The sequence below is a fragment of the Heloderma suspectum genome, chromosome 5, assembly GCF_057233095.1.
Source record: "Heloderma suspectum isolate Gila_16-S chromosome 5, 16-S_ref, whole genome shotgun sequence".
NCBI lineage: Eukaryota > Metazoa > Chordata > Lepidosauria > Squamata > Helodermatidae > Heloderma > Heloderma suspectum.
This window is the reverse complement of record NC_139462.1, coordinates 114,635,265-114,653,846: the sequence shown is the minus strand read 5'-3', so window position 1 is coordinate 114,653,846 and position 18,582 is coordinate 114,635,265. Positions and strand designations below refer to the sequence as shown.

The window sequence follows — 18,582 nt, the reverse complement described above, 5'->3', positions numbered from 1 at the left end:
TGCTATGCCTTTCCTTTGGTAACTGTAGCATCAAGGGCATGATGCGGGGTGGGGGGTTCCTAAAGAAGTATGTCCCTATATAGTGGAAGCTTGTACTTGAAAACATAATTGAAGTTATAGTGGCTTTTAACTTTGTTTTTATTGACAGAGCTACCTGCAAGCAGAACACTTATATCTATAATAGCTTAAATTATTGTGCTGCTGCCGGGTGTGTTAAGTGCCCTTGGCCAAGCAAGGTTTATATTTATGTTTCTTTTTATGAACTAGGAAATGATGACAACAGTTGCTCTCCACTCTCCCGCTGTCCTGCAGAATGTACTTGTCTAGATACCGTAGTTCGTTGTAGCAACAAAGGTTTGAAGACTTTGCCCAAAGGCATCCCAAAAGATGTAACTGAACTGTAAGTAGTACAAGATTTTCCTTTTTTAAACTTCCAGCAATTATGTTTGTTTCAAGAATGATGGGAGTGCTTTTGACAAGTAAGTAGCATTATTAGGCAATCCTCTACTCCAGAACCTATTCCAGTTCGCAAAATATTTTTGAGGGTTATCTTGTTCATACTTCAGTACCTATCCTTTTGAACGTGGCTCTTCTGAAGCTATCCAAACATTGGACATCCTCTTGGTACCTTAGGACAAGCGATGAAGCAATAATGGGGAAAAAATCCATTTCAAATTTGACTTTTCAAGGGATTAACTAAACCAGAAACCTTTTTAACCAAATGGTACCTATTCATAATCTTCCTTGAAAATTTATGGATTGCCTAAATATATATTTTATTTGTCAACAATTCAAAATGTTTACTCTTTAAAGCCTTAGGTGACTTTGGGCCTGAGTATCTAAAGGACCATCTTGAACCTTGATGTCCTCTAATGCCCTTCATCTAGTCCTATGCATTCAGAGGTTAGTCAGGTGACCAAAGAGAGTGCCTTTTCAGTTTTGGTGCCCCATCTTACCCAGGGAGACTCAATTGAAGTTGTATTTGTTTTGTCGTCAAGACTGGGAGAAGACCCTTTTATTTGATCAGGAAATATATAATTTGATGTACTGGATAATTTATGAAACAAATTTGCCCCAGATTTCAACTTTGACCAGCAGTGAAAGACTACTTGAATGTTCACCTTACCCAGTCCAAAGTTCACCAAAGATGACGAAAGCTCTGGAAAGCTAGGAAACACTGAGTACCCATATCTTGGATATTCGCAGAACAGTGACCATATGGGCTAAAAAGATTCCAATAATAAGATTCCGATGGTCTTATAGACCCCTTCTAACCCTATTATTCTATGATTCTATTAATAAGACCAATCCCCCCTCCCCTCCCCCAATTGTAATTTTACAAAGATGGTGAAACATAGCATATCCAATACTTCTAAACGTTGTCCAAGTGGGACCTGAACACACCCAGAATTCAAGCAGGACTACAGTGGATGTCATGGATTCATGGGGCACCAATATGGTGATGTCTGCTCCCACCCCCCACCCCCCAGCATCTGCCCCACGTCATGACATCAGGTCCTGATATTCACCCAGTTCTGACATATTTTTAAAGACCAACTGCCTCACTGTTGCAGCTAAGATCAAAAGTAACTAGTAAATGTAGCCATTTTTCTTCCACACTGAGCAAGTATTACTTTATTCATAATTACACTCTATAAAGCAATACTGATATACAACTAATACCCTTTTGGGACAGCAGGCCAGATGTGTTTGCATTAAATAGAAAATAATGGTTCACCATGGTAAAATTATTTCTGTTAAACAAGTGTGCAGGTGTGCATCTGGCTGTTAAACTGGTGGTTGATCTCATCTATTCCCTAGTTTTCATATGATCCCTAAAAGAAGAAAAACTGTAGGCAAGTATAGCTGCAACACCAATATTTTATTTATTAAGTTGAAAGTATCTAGCATGGGCCTTTTTATTGCTTTACTTCTGAATATTGTCATCATGAAAGTAAGTATTAATGGTTTCAATTAAATAATATTGCATTCTATCTTTCTTTTTGTAGTTACTTGGATGGAAACCAGTTTACCCTTGTCCCCAAAGAACTTTCAAACTACAAGCACTTAACTCTTATGTGAGTAGCTTTCAGAGCAGCATTCTATGCTGAGGTTATTCAAATTCTGCTCTTTCAGTAAACGAAATAGTTTCAATAAAAACATAACGTGTACTGAACCTTTTAGCTTTTATAATTCTAGTCCACATTTTAGAAATGCTATACTTTTAGTCTACCAATCACAGCACAACTCATTAGGAAGTCTGGAAACAGAAATCCCCATTATCCTCTCCAAAAGATGCAGAATCCCACAAAATGCACCATGGTGTTTGCTGGGTGTAGTTTCTTGTCACATAGATGAAGTACAGTATTAGAGAGCATAAAGTCATTTAAGGGAGCAATCCTATCGAGATAGGCGGCCGCATCCAAACTCGGAGGTGACCGCCTATCCAAAGCAGGGCAGGAGAAGCACAGAGGGGATCATTCCCTCTGCTCTCCTGCCCTGCATTTATGACTAGACAGCCAATTGCGACTGTCTAGCCACAGGAGCACGCAGTAAGAAAGGCAGCTGCTGTACACCTTATAGGATGTGTCGTACAGGCAGTTCCACCCTCCCCGCCCCAGAACACCCCAGTCGCGCCTCTTCTCAGCCACTCTGTGCTCCTCTTGTGAGCACGCAGGTCGGGGCTGTTCCGTGCTGCCTCTGAGGCAGCGCAGAAGTGGGGGGAGGTCATTTCCCGGAAAACACTATATCCTATGGCCGTCTATCCGCTGTCTAGTGGCCATAGGATTGCTCCCTCCATGAATTCAATTACAGAGAGAAATAGGGATAGTTTGTTTGGAACAGGGTAATACAGCAGAAGATGATGTTACAGTGAGAGAACAGTGAGAAATTGCAGCACCACTTATCTTCTTTAGAGGAGTCTTTCTAAGAAGGTTGGTGAATTTTTTAAAAAAGTAATTTCAGCCACAACTGCAATTTCCAGGCTAAGCTTCAGGAGAATATCAAACTGGAACCAGGTTTATCAGATTGCATTATATATAAATAAAATCAAAATGTGTTTGCATAATATCCATCATATGAAACAGAATTATTCATAATTTGAATTTAAAATACAGAAATCAAGAAATGTTGCATGCATATCTGCATTATCGCAAAGACTTCCATTTTTTCACTAGAACAAATATACAGTTTTCATTAAAATAAACACAGGTCTTCAGAGAGAGAGAGAGAGCTATAAGTAACATTAGAAACTATTCTGGTATAGTTATTACCTTTATTTCACAAAGGCAAGTACTGGTAATACTACAGTGTTTGTATGAACTAGTCTACTACAATCCAGGAATTACCTGGATTTTTTCTTTTTATATTTGTATTCTTTTTGGCTTGGGTTTTTTAGCTTTTGTTTTATTTGTGTTCTTGTTTGGTTTTAGTCCTATCCACGTCAAATGCTTGCTGGGTTCCTACACTGCATGTAGCAATATAAACTGAATGACATTTTGAATAAGACATTAATAATACTACATTTACTAATAGGGTTTGTTTTTTCAACATTTGTGTGATAACTTAAAGAATTTTTGAATCTATTTTTTGTAGAGATTTAAGTAACAACAGAATCAGCACACTTTCTAACCAGAGCTTCAGCAACATGACTCAGCTGCTTACCTTGTAAGTATATATGTCTGGCAACAAAAGTTTTAAAGGAGTACAGTATTTGTCATCTTTAATAATAAAGCTACTAGCTGATCTGGATTTGGGGTGCGTGATTATAGCAAAGAAAACAATCTGCAAACTGGAATGGTCTACTTACAGCTGTGTAGTTTGTGGTTTATAGTTTGAACATTAATTCTTGGTATACTTTCAGAATTCTCAGTTACAATCGTCTCAGATGTATTCCAGCACGAACATTTGATGGCTTGAAATCACTTAGGCTGCTGTAAGTAGTAGTGTTCTGTTCTTCATTTGCTTGTGTGTGCCACTTGGAGGATTCAACCTGAATTATATTATTACTCAAACAGTGTGGTTGTCCCTTTGCCATGATTTTATCCCACTTTACTATAGTATCATGAATGGCAACATCTGGCAATAGAAATTCCTCTGCGAGTATTGCTGGAGCTAGGGTATATGGGGTAATTGTATGGGAACTTCCCACATGATCCATCCTCCAGTGATTTTGCCGTTTCATACATTATCAGACTGGTGGGAGATTCAGCTGTGGGCAGTGCCATCTATACCATTCAGGTATTATACAAACTGAGCCTTAGTATTTTTTTATTGGGATAATTGCTATGGCATCTGATGGCATCAAGCCATAATGACTTGAGATTTAGTAATTAAACTGCTGTTATTCCATAAGTAAATAATTAACAGTGCTACATGTAGACAAACAATTTATAAGGTAAGAACTCCGGTGCACAGTAAAAGACATGCCATTTTCATTCTTGAGTTGTAGTCATGAGACATAGAGAACTAGGACTGCCAACTCTCCTGACCTGTTAGAACAAGACATGTTATCCACAGCACAGGGCAGCAAGAAGACATGATACAAATCTCTCACCTTAGTACACAGAAGCCCTTTCACTTCCTTCTCTCCCTCTGTCCCCATCATTGCAAGCAGAACTTCATATCAGGCAGAAAACAAGGATGGACTCCTGTTGCATTAGGGTGAGAGATAAGTAGCTGTATCATGTCATCTTGTTGCCCTGGATCTGTCACCAAAGCACAAGTAGAGTGAAAGAGAAACCCAAACAGTATCCTCTTAAATCAGGGTGTTTTAGTGGTGGAATGTTTTCATCTGAATGTTCTGCGAAGTGGAGTATTCTGTTATCCATTATATTGCATAATAGACATTCCTAAATTTTAAAAGCAACACACATTCAAAGAAGCCCAGCTTCTGCTGTCAGATTGTTGTTATGCCTTCTACTGAAGCCTTGTTATGGAAGGTGATTGGCTGATTTCAGCCTCACACTAATGGGGATAGCAAGTGGCCCTGTCACCCTCCCAGAATACCTCCATTCCTCTGCCCACTGGTACAAAGCATGCTTAGCTTGGGATGAGTCGACAGTGAGGTGGACCACAGATTTTTTACAGTTCATCCCGTGCCTTTATAAGGTTCGGTTCACTGTGTGCCTGCTTTTTCAAACTATACCTAGCAGTTACTGAACTGAACTAAAAGTTAACATGTCTGTGTTTAGAGCAAAGTTTATTTTATGCAGATAAGTCAAATAAGTCTTTAGTAGTATGTAAATATGAACAGTGGACATGTCATTAAAAATAGCCTGTATTCATCTGTAAACTGTTAGTTTGACTGGAAAGATTTTGAAAGTGTTAGGATTATTGGAAATGACACTGTGGTTTTCCAATTAAATCCTGTTCACCCGTTAAGAGTGTCTCTTTCTGTCTGGCTGGAATTATGTATTGCATCTTATGCTTGGCAATCACCGAAAGCAGCAGCCCAACTTCTCCACGCTAATTTTGTCATGTTGCAAATGTTCCTGTCTCCTCCATTTTCTTTGCTGCTGCTTGCACGGGTGAGAAAACACTCAAATGTGATGATTTCATGTCACATTTTTGGGCTTACTAAACATTACGGGGCAGATGGGATGAGGCGATGTTGGCTTCAGCTTCTGGGAATAGTCACCAAGCAATCACAACATGTTGTTCCTGTCTCTAAGAGTGAGAGCTACATTCTCTTCAGATTAAAAGTAAACTACAAAGAAATATTCTGGGGAAGATTTTAAGCTTACAAAGAACTGAGAATGCAAATCTACTGTGGTAAATTTGATGCCGTCAAATAAAGAACTACTTCCTCATTTGCTTCTGGGTACATAAATGTTTCTCCTTTGCATAGGTCTTTACACGGCAATGATATTTCTGTTGTTCCTGAAGGTGCTTTTAATGATCTTTCAGCATTATCCCATCTGTGAGTATTTAGTCTATAAGCCAATAATATCATTAATATTCTGACTGGACAGTTCACTAGTTAAGGATATTAGGGAGATAACACCCGTATCCTAAACATGTATCAGGTAGTTCAGGGAAATGCTGGTTGTAATGTGCCTATGCTATGCATAGATAAGACTTTTAGCTATGTATTCTTGCAGGAGTTGGATTCCCCTATCTTAAGAATGTGTTTGCTGGTGCAATCCGTCTTGTAACTGAGCAGTGAGATGGGGTAAATATTCATGACCATAAGCAAGAAAGGGTGCATGACCATAACTGGAAAGGGTGCACAACTTAAATTATTAGGTGAGCTCCCAATGGGAGATGGGCCATGGAGAAACATTTATCTGTGTTCGGTTCTTCCCCAGTTTTTAATGTTCCTTCAACTATCTCTCAAATATGATCCATAAGCTAGTATTTACATTAATATTCTAACTGGGCAAGTCATATTTAGGCAAGCACAAGAAAGACTTGTAAAAATTAACACTGAAATTGACAAGTGTCTCAGAGTTCCTTCAGCCCACTAAAACAGCTTAGTGGATGTCAAGAGTGTCAAGTCTGTCTCATTGTGGTTTGCGAAAGGAGCTTATTACTGAATTCTTGAGTAATGGTTTCCTTGGACTTCTTGCAAAACATGGTTTGTTTGTTTATTTGTTAACTAATTTCACAAGGTTGCAAGCATTTATTTGAGTACCTGATGTTTGCAATAAAATGTTAACTAGCTAACAGTGTAAATGTTTACATCGGAAATCTGACTCTATCTGCTTGATAGCTCTCTCTAATGATATCACCTAGTTATTTGATGATATCACATGTTATTTCCTTTTCATCACAAGAGTGCTTTGGGGGAACAGAGGGTTTTTTATCCCCTCTTTTTACATGAGGAGCAGGCATGGAATATAGTAAATATAACCAATTGATGGGTGAAACATTGTCCAGCTCTTTACTTGCATAGAGAGGGTACAAGTGCATGGTTTCTCCTTGTATAAGGAAATGCAAGATTTCTATTCCATGTTTCCTTTCTCTCTTCATCCCTTACTATTTAAGATCCTTTTTCAGTACATCTCTTCTATAGAACAGAATACATCTGCACTACACTTGATATGGTCAGCCATTCCCAGGGGCCATACATTACGTTACTCATTTTGGTACCTCTTTACTTCCACTGAAGCACTAATTATATTGTATGTTCTTCTTTTAACACATTTCTTCAAAATATAATTAGTTTGCTTCCAAACATCCTTAAGAGATTGCACTGCTCGCAAGAAGTTGCTAGTTTGGAGATATTCCAGTTTGCTTTTATGTCTCAGAGCTCCAAAGGGTAATGTGTGTCTGAATGAAGTGGAGGAGGGATTTGCAGGGCAGCAGAGAGGTGCTAACATGTTCCCATGCCCACCTCTTTACCCTGACATATGCCCCCCCACCCCAGGCTGTTCTTCCACACAGCTGGGTTTCTTCCAGTCTCAGAGGTTTACTTGGGGCGGGGGGGACGGTTTCAAAAAAGAGGAGAGGGCATTTGGGAAATTTGCAAGCACAGGGAGCATTGTGAGGAGAACATGGGTTTGGGAACAACGTGTTTGTTTCGTAATGTTTCATTTAGCTCTTTAAAGTTAAGCCTTTTATAATGAATTATTCAGGCAGTTGCTTACTCTGAGTTCCCTTGAAGCCCATTTTGAACCAAAGTTTCATGTTCTCTTTGCTACAGCTTTTGAATAAGTTAATGCAGCAGCCTTAGCTTTGGACTATTTTCTGTGGCATTTTTATTTAACTTAAACTCTAGGGGAAAGAGAGAGAGAGAGTGCGCATATGAAATAGCTATTCTGCTTTTTTTGTTCTGCAGTGCTATTGGAGCAAATCCACTTCACTGTGATTGTAACATGCAGTGGCTGTCTGACTGGGTAAAGTCAGAATACAAAGAACCAGGCATAGCCCGATGTGCTGGTCCTGGGGAAATGGCTGACAAGCTACTTCTCACCACTCCATCCAAGAAATTCACATGCCAAGGTATGGTTGCGGCGGGGGGGATTAGTGTCATGCTCATGTATGTTTTAAAGTTTTAGAACACAGCACTTAACTGGGAGGATAGTTGCCTTAGGTATTGATTGATCAATACAGGATGCTCCCCTTTTCATATAACCCAAAGGGAGACGTTTCATACTGTCATCCAAAATGTAACAATATCCAGTTTCTTGATGGGGACAACTGGCAAAGCACCTACCGGAGTTTTCTGCTGAAGTACCACACCAAGTATTATTGCTGATATATACTGCATTTTCTCTAAATGAATTTGTACATTTCACACCTCATGTGGAGGCAAACCCAGGTTTGCCAATGAGCGTACAGTCGCCGTACACTCAACAAAAAGCTGCAGGCAGTCAGAATCTGAGTGTTCCTGGATTACACATGTATTTACAAGTACAGCTTTACATGTTCAGGGAGTACACTTAAAAATGTAATGTGTGAAGTAGCAGTCACACATAATGTCAGGATGCCTGGATATTCTAAATTCTGTCTCAGCTGTATTTGTTTTACTTAAAAAAATAAAGAGGAAGCATGTATCTATTATAATTGGTGTCTTTGGGGAAAAGAAGACTTTGGGGAAAAGAAGACAGCAGTTCTCTTGTGGCCCCTACTACTTCTGGAATATCCACGTGGAAGCGATGGTTTTGTAATTGCTTTATTACTAAGCCATTTTAGTTAGTCATATGACAGTTCTAGAAAGAGACAGGAGGTGGGAACACTTGAAAGTATGTTTTAACTAGTAGGATGTTGTGTGACTTGATTCTTGCTATGACTACGAATTCCAGAACTCTGGGCGTGGACGTTCTTTGCCTTTGGCCTTGTGTACAAGCCCAGAATTAAGAACGAAAAGTCTTGTTACCAAAATCTTGCTACTTTTGTAGTCAAAAATCTTGCTGTGATTAGAAATGAAAAATCTTATTACCAGGGTGATAATACTGTATAGCTGTGTACAATCGACAATAAAAAATAACCAGTTCAAAGAACATTTTCTAAATGCCCTTCTGAAGTATAACACTCCACATAATTTATCTATTAGAAATACTGTGAGCAAAGAGCATATTTCCACTGATACCTTTCCATCGAATATTCACCCGTTGCCCATTTACAGTATTCCTTTTCGAGTGTCATGTCTAATGGACTTTCAATTTTTTTTACTTCTGGCATTTCACAATCCACACCCTGCCTCTAGAGATTCCAGGGCCTTGTGGTTTTCTTACACCAGGTAAGAGTGTAAAGTGCCCTGAATTGGATTTCTGTTCAAGACAAGACCTTCTGACTTCCCCTCTATGTTTCTCAAGCAACCCTTTTTCCAAAGACATGCATGTTGTTGGTCTCCCTGCTCTTTGCTTGGATAATTTTTATGGATGATTCTTTATTATGTGCTATAGCATATGTACCTCCTGGCATTCTAAGTAACATTTTGGTCTTTTAAAGCTATAGATTATTTACCCTGTTAAATTATAATTGTTAAATTAACCATCTCCCCGTATGTTACCATCTCACTATATTCTTCAGTCATCTCAGTGACTTCGATGCCTTGTTTTCCTATTCTGTCCCCTCTTTATATTTGGAAGCTTTAGTATTTTTATTGATGAGCTTTCCAATCCCTTGACTACATGCTTTTGTTCTCTAATTTTTAAAATGTCTTGCTGTCTTCCTCTCCTACTCCTACACTTGAGTATGGTTATAGTCTTCCTCCTGTCCTTTCTAAGAATTCCATTCAGTTCTCTACTTCGGTGTTTGTTTGTTTTTAAATTATAGCAGTCAGGACTAACACCCAGATAAGGAACCTACTAGATTCAGGTCCTGTAGCAGAGGGGTGGGTCCTTGTAACAGTAACATATGATGTTGACATTCCACACAAACAGAATCACATGATCTCCTTTCTTTGTTGAATGGGAAGAATCACGTAATTTGGGTCTCTGGGCATGCAGATATCCACATGGAGCCAGTCATATCACATGGCACTTAATACACATAGTGGATAAGGGTTTGCACACCTGTTCCATGAACACCACAGGAATTGGCCCAGGTAAGAATCTGAGCTGGGCTAAGAGATATTCACACTCGCTAATACTGTTGATACCACAGCCTTCATTTCCAGGACACTTAGTTCATCAATACTTTTCTGCTGTTGCCCTTACATTCTGTTCTCTTGTTTTCCTGCCATCTTTTGATTCTTTGATCTTGTGTTTCAGTTGCATACTAAGAGCTTCGGCTATTGGGCGGTATAGAAATAAATAAATAAATAAATAAAATAAGGGGTGTTCTTACCTCTGTCTTTGATCTGACTCTCAAGTTCCCCAAGCACATCTCTTTCCTCTGCCCCTTTTCCCATTCTACTGAATATTTGTGAACGAAGACTAAGAATCTTGAAGAAAAACATTTGTTGCAGCTCCCCTTCTTGTGTGTCTATATCAAACAATTCTGCTCTCAGAGACTTCCTCAGTCATATTGCTTGCTGTCTCTTTCACCTTTAACTAGGGGTGCACGAAACCCCAGTTACCTGGCTCTGCTGGGGTCCGCGGGTGGGGGGAGGCGATCCATTCCTCTCCCCGGAATCCTCGACGGCAGGGGGGAGGCAATCCGTTCCTCACCCCCAGAATCCTGCCCGGCTGGCTCTGCTCCACGGCCGGGCCGCAGAGCCGCCGGCCGGCCGGGCCGATCCACAGCAGGGCCTTCATCCGCTGCTGGGCTGCTGCGGACGCAAATGGCGTCCTGCGTCCCCTACGCCATTTGCGTCCCTGCTTTAGCTGTGATAGGCTGTGTAAATATTTACGTAGCCTATCACGGCTAAAGCGGGGACGCAAATGGCGTAGGGGACGCCATTTGCATCTCCGCTTTAGCTGTGATAGGGTACATAAGTATATACATAGCCTATCATGGGCTAGCGTAGGGATGCAAATGGCGGTCACTGCGACGGCTGCCATTTACAGCCGCAGCAGCCTGGCAGCAGCTGGAGCCTCTGCTGCTTCATCCACCGCTTCATCCGCCGCTGCCGCATCCGCCACCAGGTAGATACATCCTGGGGGGATTCCGCGGGGTGGTGGTGTGGGGAGGCCGTTCCGCCATAGACTCCAGGGGGGCGGATTCTAAAGAATCCGGCCTCACTGGAGTCCGTGGCAGAATTCTCTGACATCCCTACCTTTAACTCGTTCCTGAAACATTCCCCTTATCCATTCCTTCCCTTCATTTTCACTGCTAAATAGTTGATAGACTTCGGTATGCATTCTCACCAACTACTTCCCCTTCCTCCCCCTTCCATTACTGCTGTTTCTGTGTTCTTGACTTGCATTTCCATGATGCCATCCCCTGATATTTCCATCAGTCTTGAGGGAATTATTGAAATTATTATTTATTATTTATTGCATTTATATTCCACCTTTTTTCCTCTTGGAAGGAACCCAAGGCGGCTTACATTCTCCTCCTCCTCCCCATTTTATCCTCACAAGAACAACCCTGTGAGGTAGGCTGGGCTGAGAGTCTGTGACTCTCCAAATGGGAGAACCCGGATCTCCTGGCTCCCAGGCCAACACTCTCACCACTACACCACACTGGCTCTCACAAATTACTGAGAAAGGGCCCCTCCTGAGCTCACCAGGATTCTGCCTCTGCTCCAGGCAGCAAATAAGCTCCTCTTGGGTTAGCACTAACTTCATCTGCACCCTAATCTTCCCTACCCTTGATTTCTTTCCCTTCAAACTACTGCAGTGTGTGTGCAGTAGTTTAATATCTGTTGCCTTCACTCTTCACTGCTTCAATATTTTCTTTTGTCTGCTTCCAAGCAAACTGGGGGATTTTCCTGCTGGTATGGCTGGTGCTCCTGTCGAAGCCCAGGTTGCTCTGTGGAATGCAGAGATGACTCGGGCGGTTGACACGATCGCGCCCAAGCGCCCTCTCCCTCTGAGCAGAGCCCGGCCAGCTCCTTGGTATACACCTGAGCTGAGGGCAATGAAGCAAGAGGGGAGACGGCTAGAACGCAGGTGGAGGAAAACTTGTGCTGAGTCTGACCGAACACAGATAAGAGCCCACTATCGAGCCTACTCTGTGGCGGTGAGGGTGGCAAAGAGGCAGTCCTTTTCCACCAGCATTGCATCTTCTCAGTGTCGTCCAGCGGAGCTTTTCCGAGTGGTTTGCAGCCTGTTACATTCTGGGCCAGGGAGAGAGACGGTGGAACCCTCGGTAGCACGCTGTGACAAGTTTGTGCGGCACTTTGAGGATAAAGTCGCTCAGATTCGTCATGAATTGGACACCATTAATGCAGTTCCATTGGTAGAGGCATTCAGAGCACCGTCTGGTCCAGTTTTATTGGATGAGTTTCAGTTACTGAGGCCTGAGGATGCGGACAAGGTGCTTGGCCAAGTCCGATCGACCACTTGTGTGCTTGACCCTTGCCCTTCATGTCTTATTAAATCAAACAAGGAGGGGTTGTCCGGCTGGGTCCAGGAGGTTGTAAATTCCTCCTTGAGAGAGGGAGTGGTGCCTGCTGCTTTAAAAGAGGCAGTAATTAGACCACTCCTGAAAAAGCCTAAACTGGACCCGGAGGATGTTAACAATTATAGGCCAGTGGTCAACATCCCCTTCCTGGGCAAGGTGCTTGAGCGGGTGGTTGTAGGACAGCTCCAGGCACTCTTGAATGAAACGAATTATCTAGATCCATTTCAATCGGGCTTCAGGCCTGTTTTTGGAACGGAAACTGCCTTGGTTGCCCTGTGGGATGACCTCTGCCGGGAGAGGGACAGGGGGAGTGCGACCCTGTTGATTCTCCTGGACCTCTCAGCGGCTTTCGATACCATCGACCATGGTATCCTTCTGGATAGGTTGTCTGGGTTGGGAGTTGGAGGCACTGCACTACAGTGGTTCCGCTCCTACTTGGATGGCCGATTCCAGAAGGTGGTGCTGGGGGATTATTGCTCTGTGCCATGGCAATTGTGCCATGGGGTTCCACAGGGCTCTATTTTATCCCCCATGCTGTTTAACATCTACATGAAACCGCTGGGGGAGGTTATCCGGAGGTGTGGGCTGAGGTGCCATCAATATGCGGATGACACCCAGCTCTACCTCTCTTTCTCATCAAAACCAGGTGAGTTAGTGGCTGTTCTGAACCAGTGCCTGGGCACGGTAATGGACTGGATGAGGGCTAATAAACTGAAACTCAATCCAGACAAGACAGAGGTACTGTTAGTGGGTGGTTCGTCTGCCCGGCTAGGTGATATTCAACCTGTTCTGGATCAGGTTTGTAGTTTGGGGGTGCTCTTGGATCCAGAACTGTCACTTGAGGCACAGATGAACTCAGTGGCACGGAGCACTTTTTATCAGCTTAGGCTGGTATACCAACTACGCCCTTATCTGGACAGAGATAGCCTAGCTACAGTTATCCATGCTCTGATAACTTCTCCTCTGGATTACTGCAATGCGTTATACGTGGGGCTGCCTTTGAAAACGGTCCGGAAACTTCAGCTGGTCCAAAATAGGGCAGCAAGATTGTTAACAGGGACTGGCCTGCGAGCTCATATTACACCAGTACTTTTCCAGCTGCACTGGCTGCCAGTCCATTTCCGGGCCCGATTCAAAGTGCTGGTGTTAACATTCAAAGCCCTTAACGGCTTGGGGCCAGGTTACCTGAAGGATCGCCTCCTCCCATATGTGCCTGCCCGGACCTTAAGATCATCATCAGCGGCCCTTCTCCGTGAGCCCCTGCCAAAGGAAGTGAGGCGGGTGGCTACTAGGAGGAGGGCTTTTTCTGTTGTGGCACCCCGGTTCTGGAATGAGCTCCCTAGTGAGGTTCGCCTGGCGCCTACATTGTACTCCTTTCGGCGCCAGGTGAAGACCTTTTTATTTTCCCAGGCATTTTAGCTTTCTAAATTTTTATCTTTGCTGTTTTAAATCTGCATTTTAAACTCCTGTACTGCTGCTAGGTTTTATTGTGGTTGTATTGTTATATTGTGGTTTTAATGTTCTATATATTTTAAATTGTTTTATTGTGTGTTGTTTGGTTTTAATTTCTGTGAACCGCCCAGAGAGCTTCGGCTATTGGGCGGTATAGAAATGAAATAAATAAATAAATAAACTTTAATCCATTCCACACTGTGGTTATTACTAGGCATGTGCAACCACAAGAAGATTCAGTTCAGACCATGATTTGCTGATTTGGAAAACAGTCCAATTTGCCTCGAACTGATTCGGAGGCCACCTTGGGGCTGAATCTCAGTTCAATTATCTGAAGCTTCATACCTCCCATTGACTATCATTGGGATCAGTGAACGGCTGTACCATTTTTGCTGTTTGGCAGAATTGGAAGTAATTCGAAGACATAGTAGGAGAAGCCTCTTGTGAGGGGACGAAACTTTCAAATATCAGGCATAGGGATTAAATGTTCTAAAAAAAAAGCAAACTGCCAATAACAGTTTTATTCCTTGGCAGAACTGGATGAAAATTGCAGGCACAAAAGCCCCTTCTGGGTGGGATCAAGCCTGCCAAGTTGCACATGAGGAAGTTCAGGGAATTTTGTGCAAGCAGGGATACAAGCCTCCTTGGGTTCCTCCAGGGGACTCTGGTCTCAGATCGGAGGTAACAGCAAGGATACAGGTGATCAGAGACGCTTTTAGTGCTGGGAGGAGCAGTCACTCTTCCCAGTGGCAGCCAACCCCTTTTATGTGGTGCACCAGGGACTCTGCTGGTGTGCTCCTCTTAGTCCTGGATGAGTCCCTTTCTCCATGCTGAGAGAGGCATAGGACTCCATATCTCTCCCAGCATGGAGAAAGCTGAAATGGGTGGAGCGCAAGGTGACAGTTGAGGCCAACAGAGGATCCAGTGGGGGCAATTCGGCCCCTCACGGCAAAATGGTACTATACCCCTGCGTTAGAGTCTGGAATTTTCTTTAAAAAGAAAAAAGGATGCACTTACTATGTTCTTTGTGGGCAATTGTTATGAAAATGATACTTAGCATAGAAGTGGCCCTAGCTAAGTTGTTGTGGAAGGAGAACTAGCAAAAAACAAAATTGTGCAATATTACTTTGACATTCATGCCCCAAAGCACTGGGATTGGAGAGCCCTTCAATGTGACTAGAACAGTGGTTTTCAACCTGTGGGTCGTGACCCCTTTGGGGGTCGAATGACCCTTTCACAGGGGTCGCCCTAGACCATCACTATGACAACTTGGAAGGGCTCAGCTGGGTGGATTACAGCGAGCCCGGCGGCTCCGACGGGACGCACCGCGTGTCTCGCCAGCGCGACGCTTACAATACGCTCAGCTCTGACAGTGAGTGGAGGAGGCATCGGGCCGACGGCGAGCTGCTGCCCCCGAGGGGGCTTTTCTGCCCGCCCCCGCCGGCTTCTCTCTCCCTTGCCACCCCGCTCCCGTCTCGCCTCGCTCTCGTCTCTTCGCTACACAAAGGCGTCGCTGTTGTGTCCCACTGCTCCGGGGTGAGCTCGGAGGGGCACCAGGCGCTGGACGGGACCGGCGGGGTTTCGTGGCAGGCTTTGTGGGCAGGCTCCGCAACAGGCCCAGGGCTTGCCTCCGACCATGTGAAGAGTTCTGGAGACGGGCCTATCCAGGAGGCGAGAGAGGATAGGGATGGGGATGAGGATGAGGAGGTCGGTCTTGAACCAACCCTTCGAGGTTAACCATCAGAAGAAGCCCAAAATCTTTGGGTAAAATCCAACTAAAGCCCTGCTTAAGGTAGACGCATTGAAATGAATGGGACTGACGTTCATAGAATCATAGAATAGTAGGGTAGGAAGGGTCCTATAAGGCCATTGAGCCCAACTCCAAGGTAGTCATGACAGTTTTAAGTCCCATTCAGTCTACTCTAAGAAGGGCTTTAGTTGGATTTTATCCAGAGTTGCCCAATTGCCCAGCTGTGGATTTTGAAGTTATTGCCTTGCTTCCCGCCCCTGCCTTGGCCTTTTACGTAAAGAGAGGAATGGTGTCTCTGAGCATGTGCAGAGTTGCAGCTGTGAGAAGATGCAGAGTGGGCCTCTTGAGCATGTGCAAAGGTCTTGGGCATGTGCAAAATGGCCCTGTTGGAAGGGAACACTGGAGAGGCAGTCAAATGGGGTGGGTGGGCTATGGGTGTCATTAAGGCTGCAATTAAATGTGTGTTTATGTGGGAGTAAGCTTACTTGAGAGTAAGCCCCTATTGAACTGACAGTGGGGCTCACTTCCTGGGCAGGACCAAGGTATTTGGGTGCCTGAAGCAGAAAATCCAAACATAATTCTTCCTGCTACCAAATTCATGCTAACATGGGACCTGACCCACCAAGACATGCTCCTGCACAAGCCCCATTGAAAGTGCAAGTGCTTTCAGTGTGGGGCACACACAGGGGAACGCCCTGGTGGGTTGTGCGCCAGAGATCAGACCATCTGCCTCCAACTGCTGTGTGTGTTTTAGTTTATAAACTTTTATAGTAACTTTCAGTTTTTTAAGGAAGCAATGACACAAAGCCCTGGACTGCAAGGAGGTCAAATCAGTCAGTCCTACAGGAAATCAACCCTGAGTGCTCATTGGAAGGACAGATACTGAAGCTGAAGCTCAAATATTTTGGCCACCTAATGCGAAGAGAAAACTCTCTGGAAAAGACCCTGATGCTGGGAAAGACTGAAGGCAAAGGGAGAAGGGGACAGCAGAGGGTGAGATGGCTAGATAGCATCACCGATGCAATGAATATGAACTTGAGCACACTCCGGGAGAGAGCGCAGGACAGGAAGGCCTGGCGTACTGTGGTCCATGGGGTCACGAAGAGTCGGACACAACTGAACAACAACAATGACACAAAGCAAATGGCAAGATGTGGGGTGAGGGAGTAAGGGAGAAGGACAAGGAAAAGACCGGGAGGAGAACATAAAGATGCAGAGGGATAAAATCATACCATCAGAGTTGAAATGAACTCTGGTCCAGGGATGGGGAACTGTTCTGGCCCCAGGGGCCGGATTGCCTCCTGGGACAACCTCTGGGGGCAGGATGATGTTGGGGTGGGCTCACTCTCTCCTGAAGCCCCACCTCCTTTCTCCAAAGCCCCCACTCCTGACATCTTTAACTGCTCAGAGATATTTTTTTAAAATATGATAAGCGATAAATAAATCTATGAAATAAATAATAAAGAAACAAAGTCTCTTTTTCCATGTGTTGAGAATATGATGAGGTGCTTAGCCTTCCCCAATCTGGTGCCTTCCCAATGTGTTGCACAGCATCTCCCATCATCCCCAGCCAGCTTGGCCAAGTGAACAGGCTGGGGATGCTAGGAGTTGTTGTTCAGCACATCAGGAAGGCAGCAGGTTGGGGAAAGTGGCCTAGACAGAAGGTGAGTTTCTCACCACAGAGGATGGCTTTCAACATGCCGAGATCCCTAATCAAGCAGGGAGATACCTAATCAAGGAGGAGGCTCTTGGACTTCCCAACCCAAGTGTCTTATTTTTTGACCATCTTGAATTCCACCAGCTGAGTTCATGCCTGATCTGATGGGTTATGTAAGTTGTATATGCTATCTGCTCCTCTCCAGTCCAATACTCCAGTCCCAATTTGGGGTTGTTATATTAAGACTGTTACCCATGCTACACCATGCTTCAAGACAAAATTTCATTTATATTTCACAATATATAATTACATATTGGTTTTGTGATTAATCACTGTGCTTTAATTATGTTCAATTTGTAGCAATGAAAATACATCCTGCATATCAGATATTTACATTACGATTCATAACAGTAGCAAAATTACAGTTATGAAGTAGCAGCGAAAATAATTTTATGGTTGGGGGTCAGCACAACATGAGGAACTGTATTAAAGGGTCGCGGCATTAGGAAGGTTGAGAACCACTGGACTAGTAGCTATAACTGTCAGTCACAAAATGATACCCCTTCCTCTCCCTTCCCCCTCTCCTCCCCCTAATATTTTTCTTATATGAAGGGCTTGAGAAGAAATGTATCATTTTATGTAGGCACACTGTCTGGATCTCTGCATCCCTCTAAATTGCTAACAAAACCTTGGGATGCAGAGATCCAGACAGTGTGCCTAGAGAAACTGATACATTTCTTCTCAAGCTCTTCATATAAGAAAAATATTCTTATGCATATTTAGTCCACTTCAGAGGAGCCATAGTTCAATTCGAACATCTTCTGAATCAGCCTGATTCAGTTTGGGATTTGGATGAATCCAAAACACACTCCTAATTATTGTGAAAATTCCCAACTACCTTTTTCTTTAAGAGCTATCTGAATTCCTCTCAACCAGTTCCTGGTCTTGGATAATATTGATTATTCTCTCCTCCTAAATCCTTCCCCATAATGTTTCGATATGTGCAGTAAGGTTTTCGTGCTTTTCCTTCAGGTTCTCTTTTAGTGATAGGCTTTTTTTTCATGTATCTTGCTTTTCATATGGGTCCTACTCAGTTCTGTCTTTGGCTCTCCACTTTTCTCACTGTACCTTCTCCATATTTGGAGGACTTCCAATCCAAGTCAATTTCTCTGTCCCAGTTCTCTCACCATGTCCTGTGAAATATATCCAACTGTTTTCCTTACAATTTCTCCTGCAACTTTTTCTGCCCTCATTGGTGAAGGTAGACTTATTTGCATCCAAAGCTTTATTTATAGCTCTCAGAGACATTGTTATCTCCTTTGCA

The 18,582-nt window shown here is 43.4% G+C and overlaps 1 protein-coding gene across 2 annotated transcripts in view; it reads left to right on the top strand.

The window, feature by feature from the left end:
• The window catches only part of SLIT2 (slit guidance ligand 2), a 376,411-nt gene that overhangs the window by 298,182 nt on the left and 59,647 nt on the right, over positions 1 to 18,582 (top strand). Inside the window, exons 21-27 of one of the 2 annotated variants that reach the window (XM_084857038.1) lie at positions 268 to 400; positions 2,010 to 2,078; positions 3,595 to 3,666; positions 3,863 to 3,934; positions 5,849 to 5,920; positions 7,781 to 7,944; positions 9,152 to 9,184. In XM_084857038.1, the coding sequence (XP_084713164.1) occupies positions 268 to 400; positions 2,010 to 2,078; positions 3,595 to 3,666; positions 3,863 to 3,934; positions 5,849 to 5,920; positions 7,781 to 7,944; positions 9,152 to 9,184 (615 nt within the window). The remainder of the gene's footprint in view (positions 1 to 267; positions 401 to 2,009; positions 2,079 to 3,594; positions 3,667 to 3,862; positions 3,935 to 5,848; positions 5,921 to 7,780; positions 7,945 to 9,151; positions 9,185 to 18,582) is intronic. The other variant, XM_084857037.1, reaches the window with a different exon arrangement.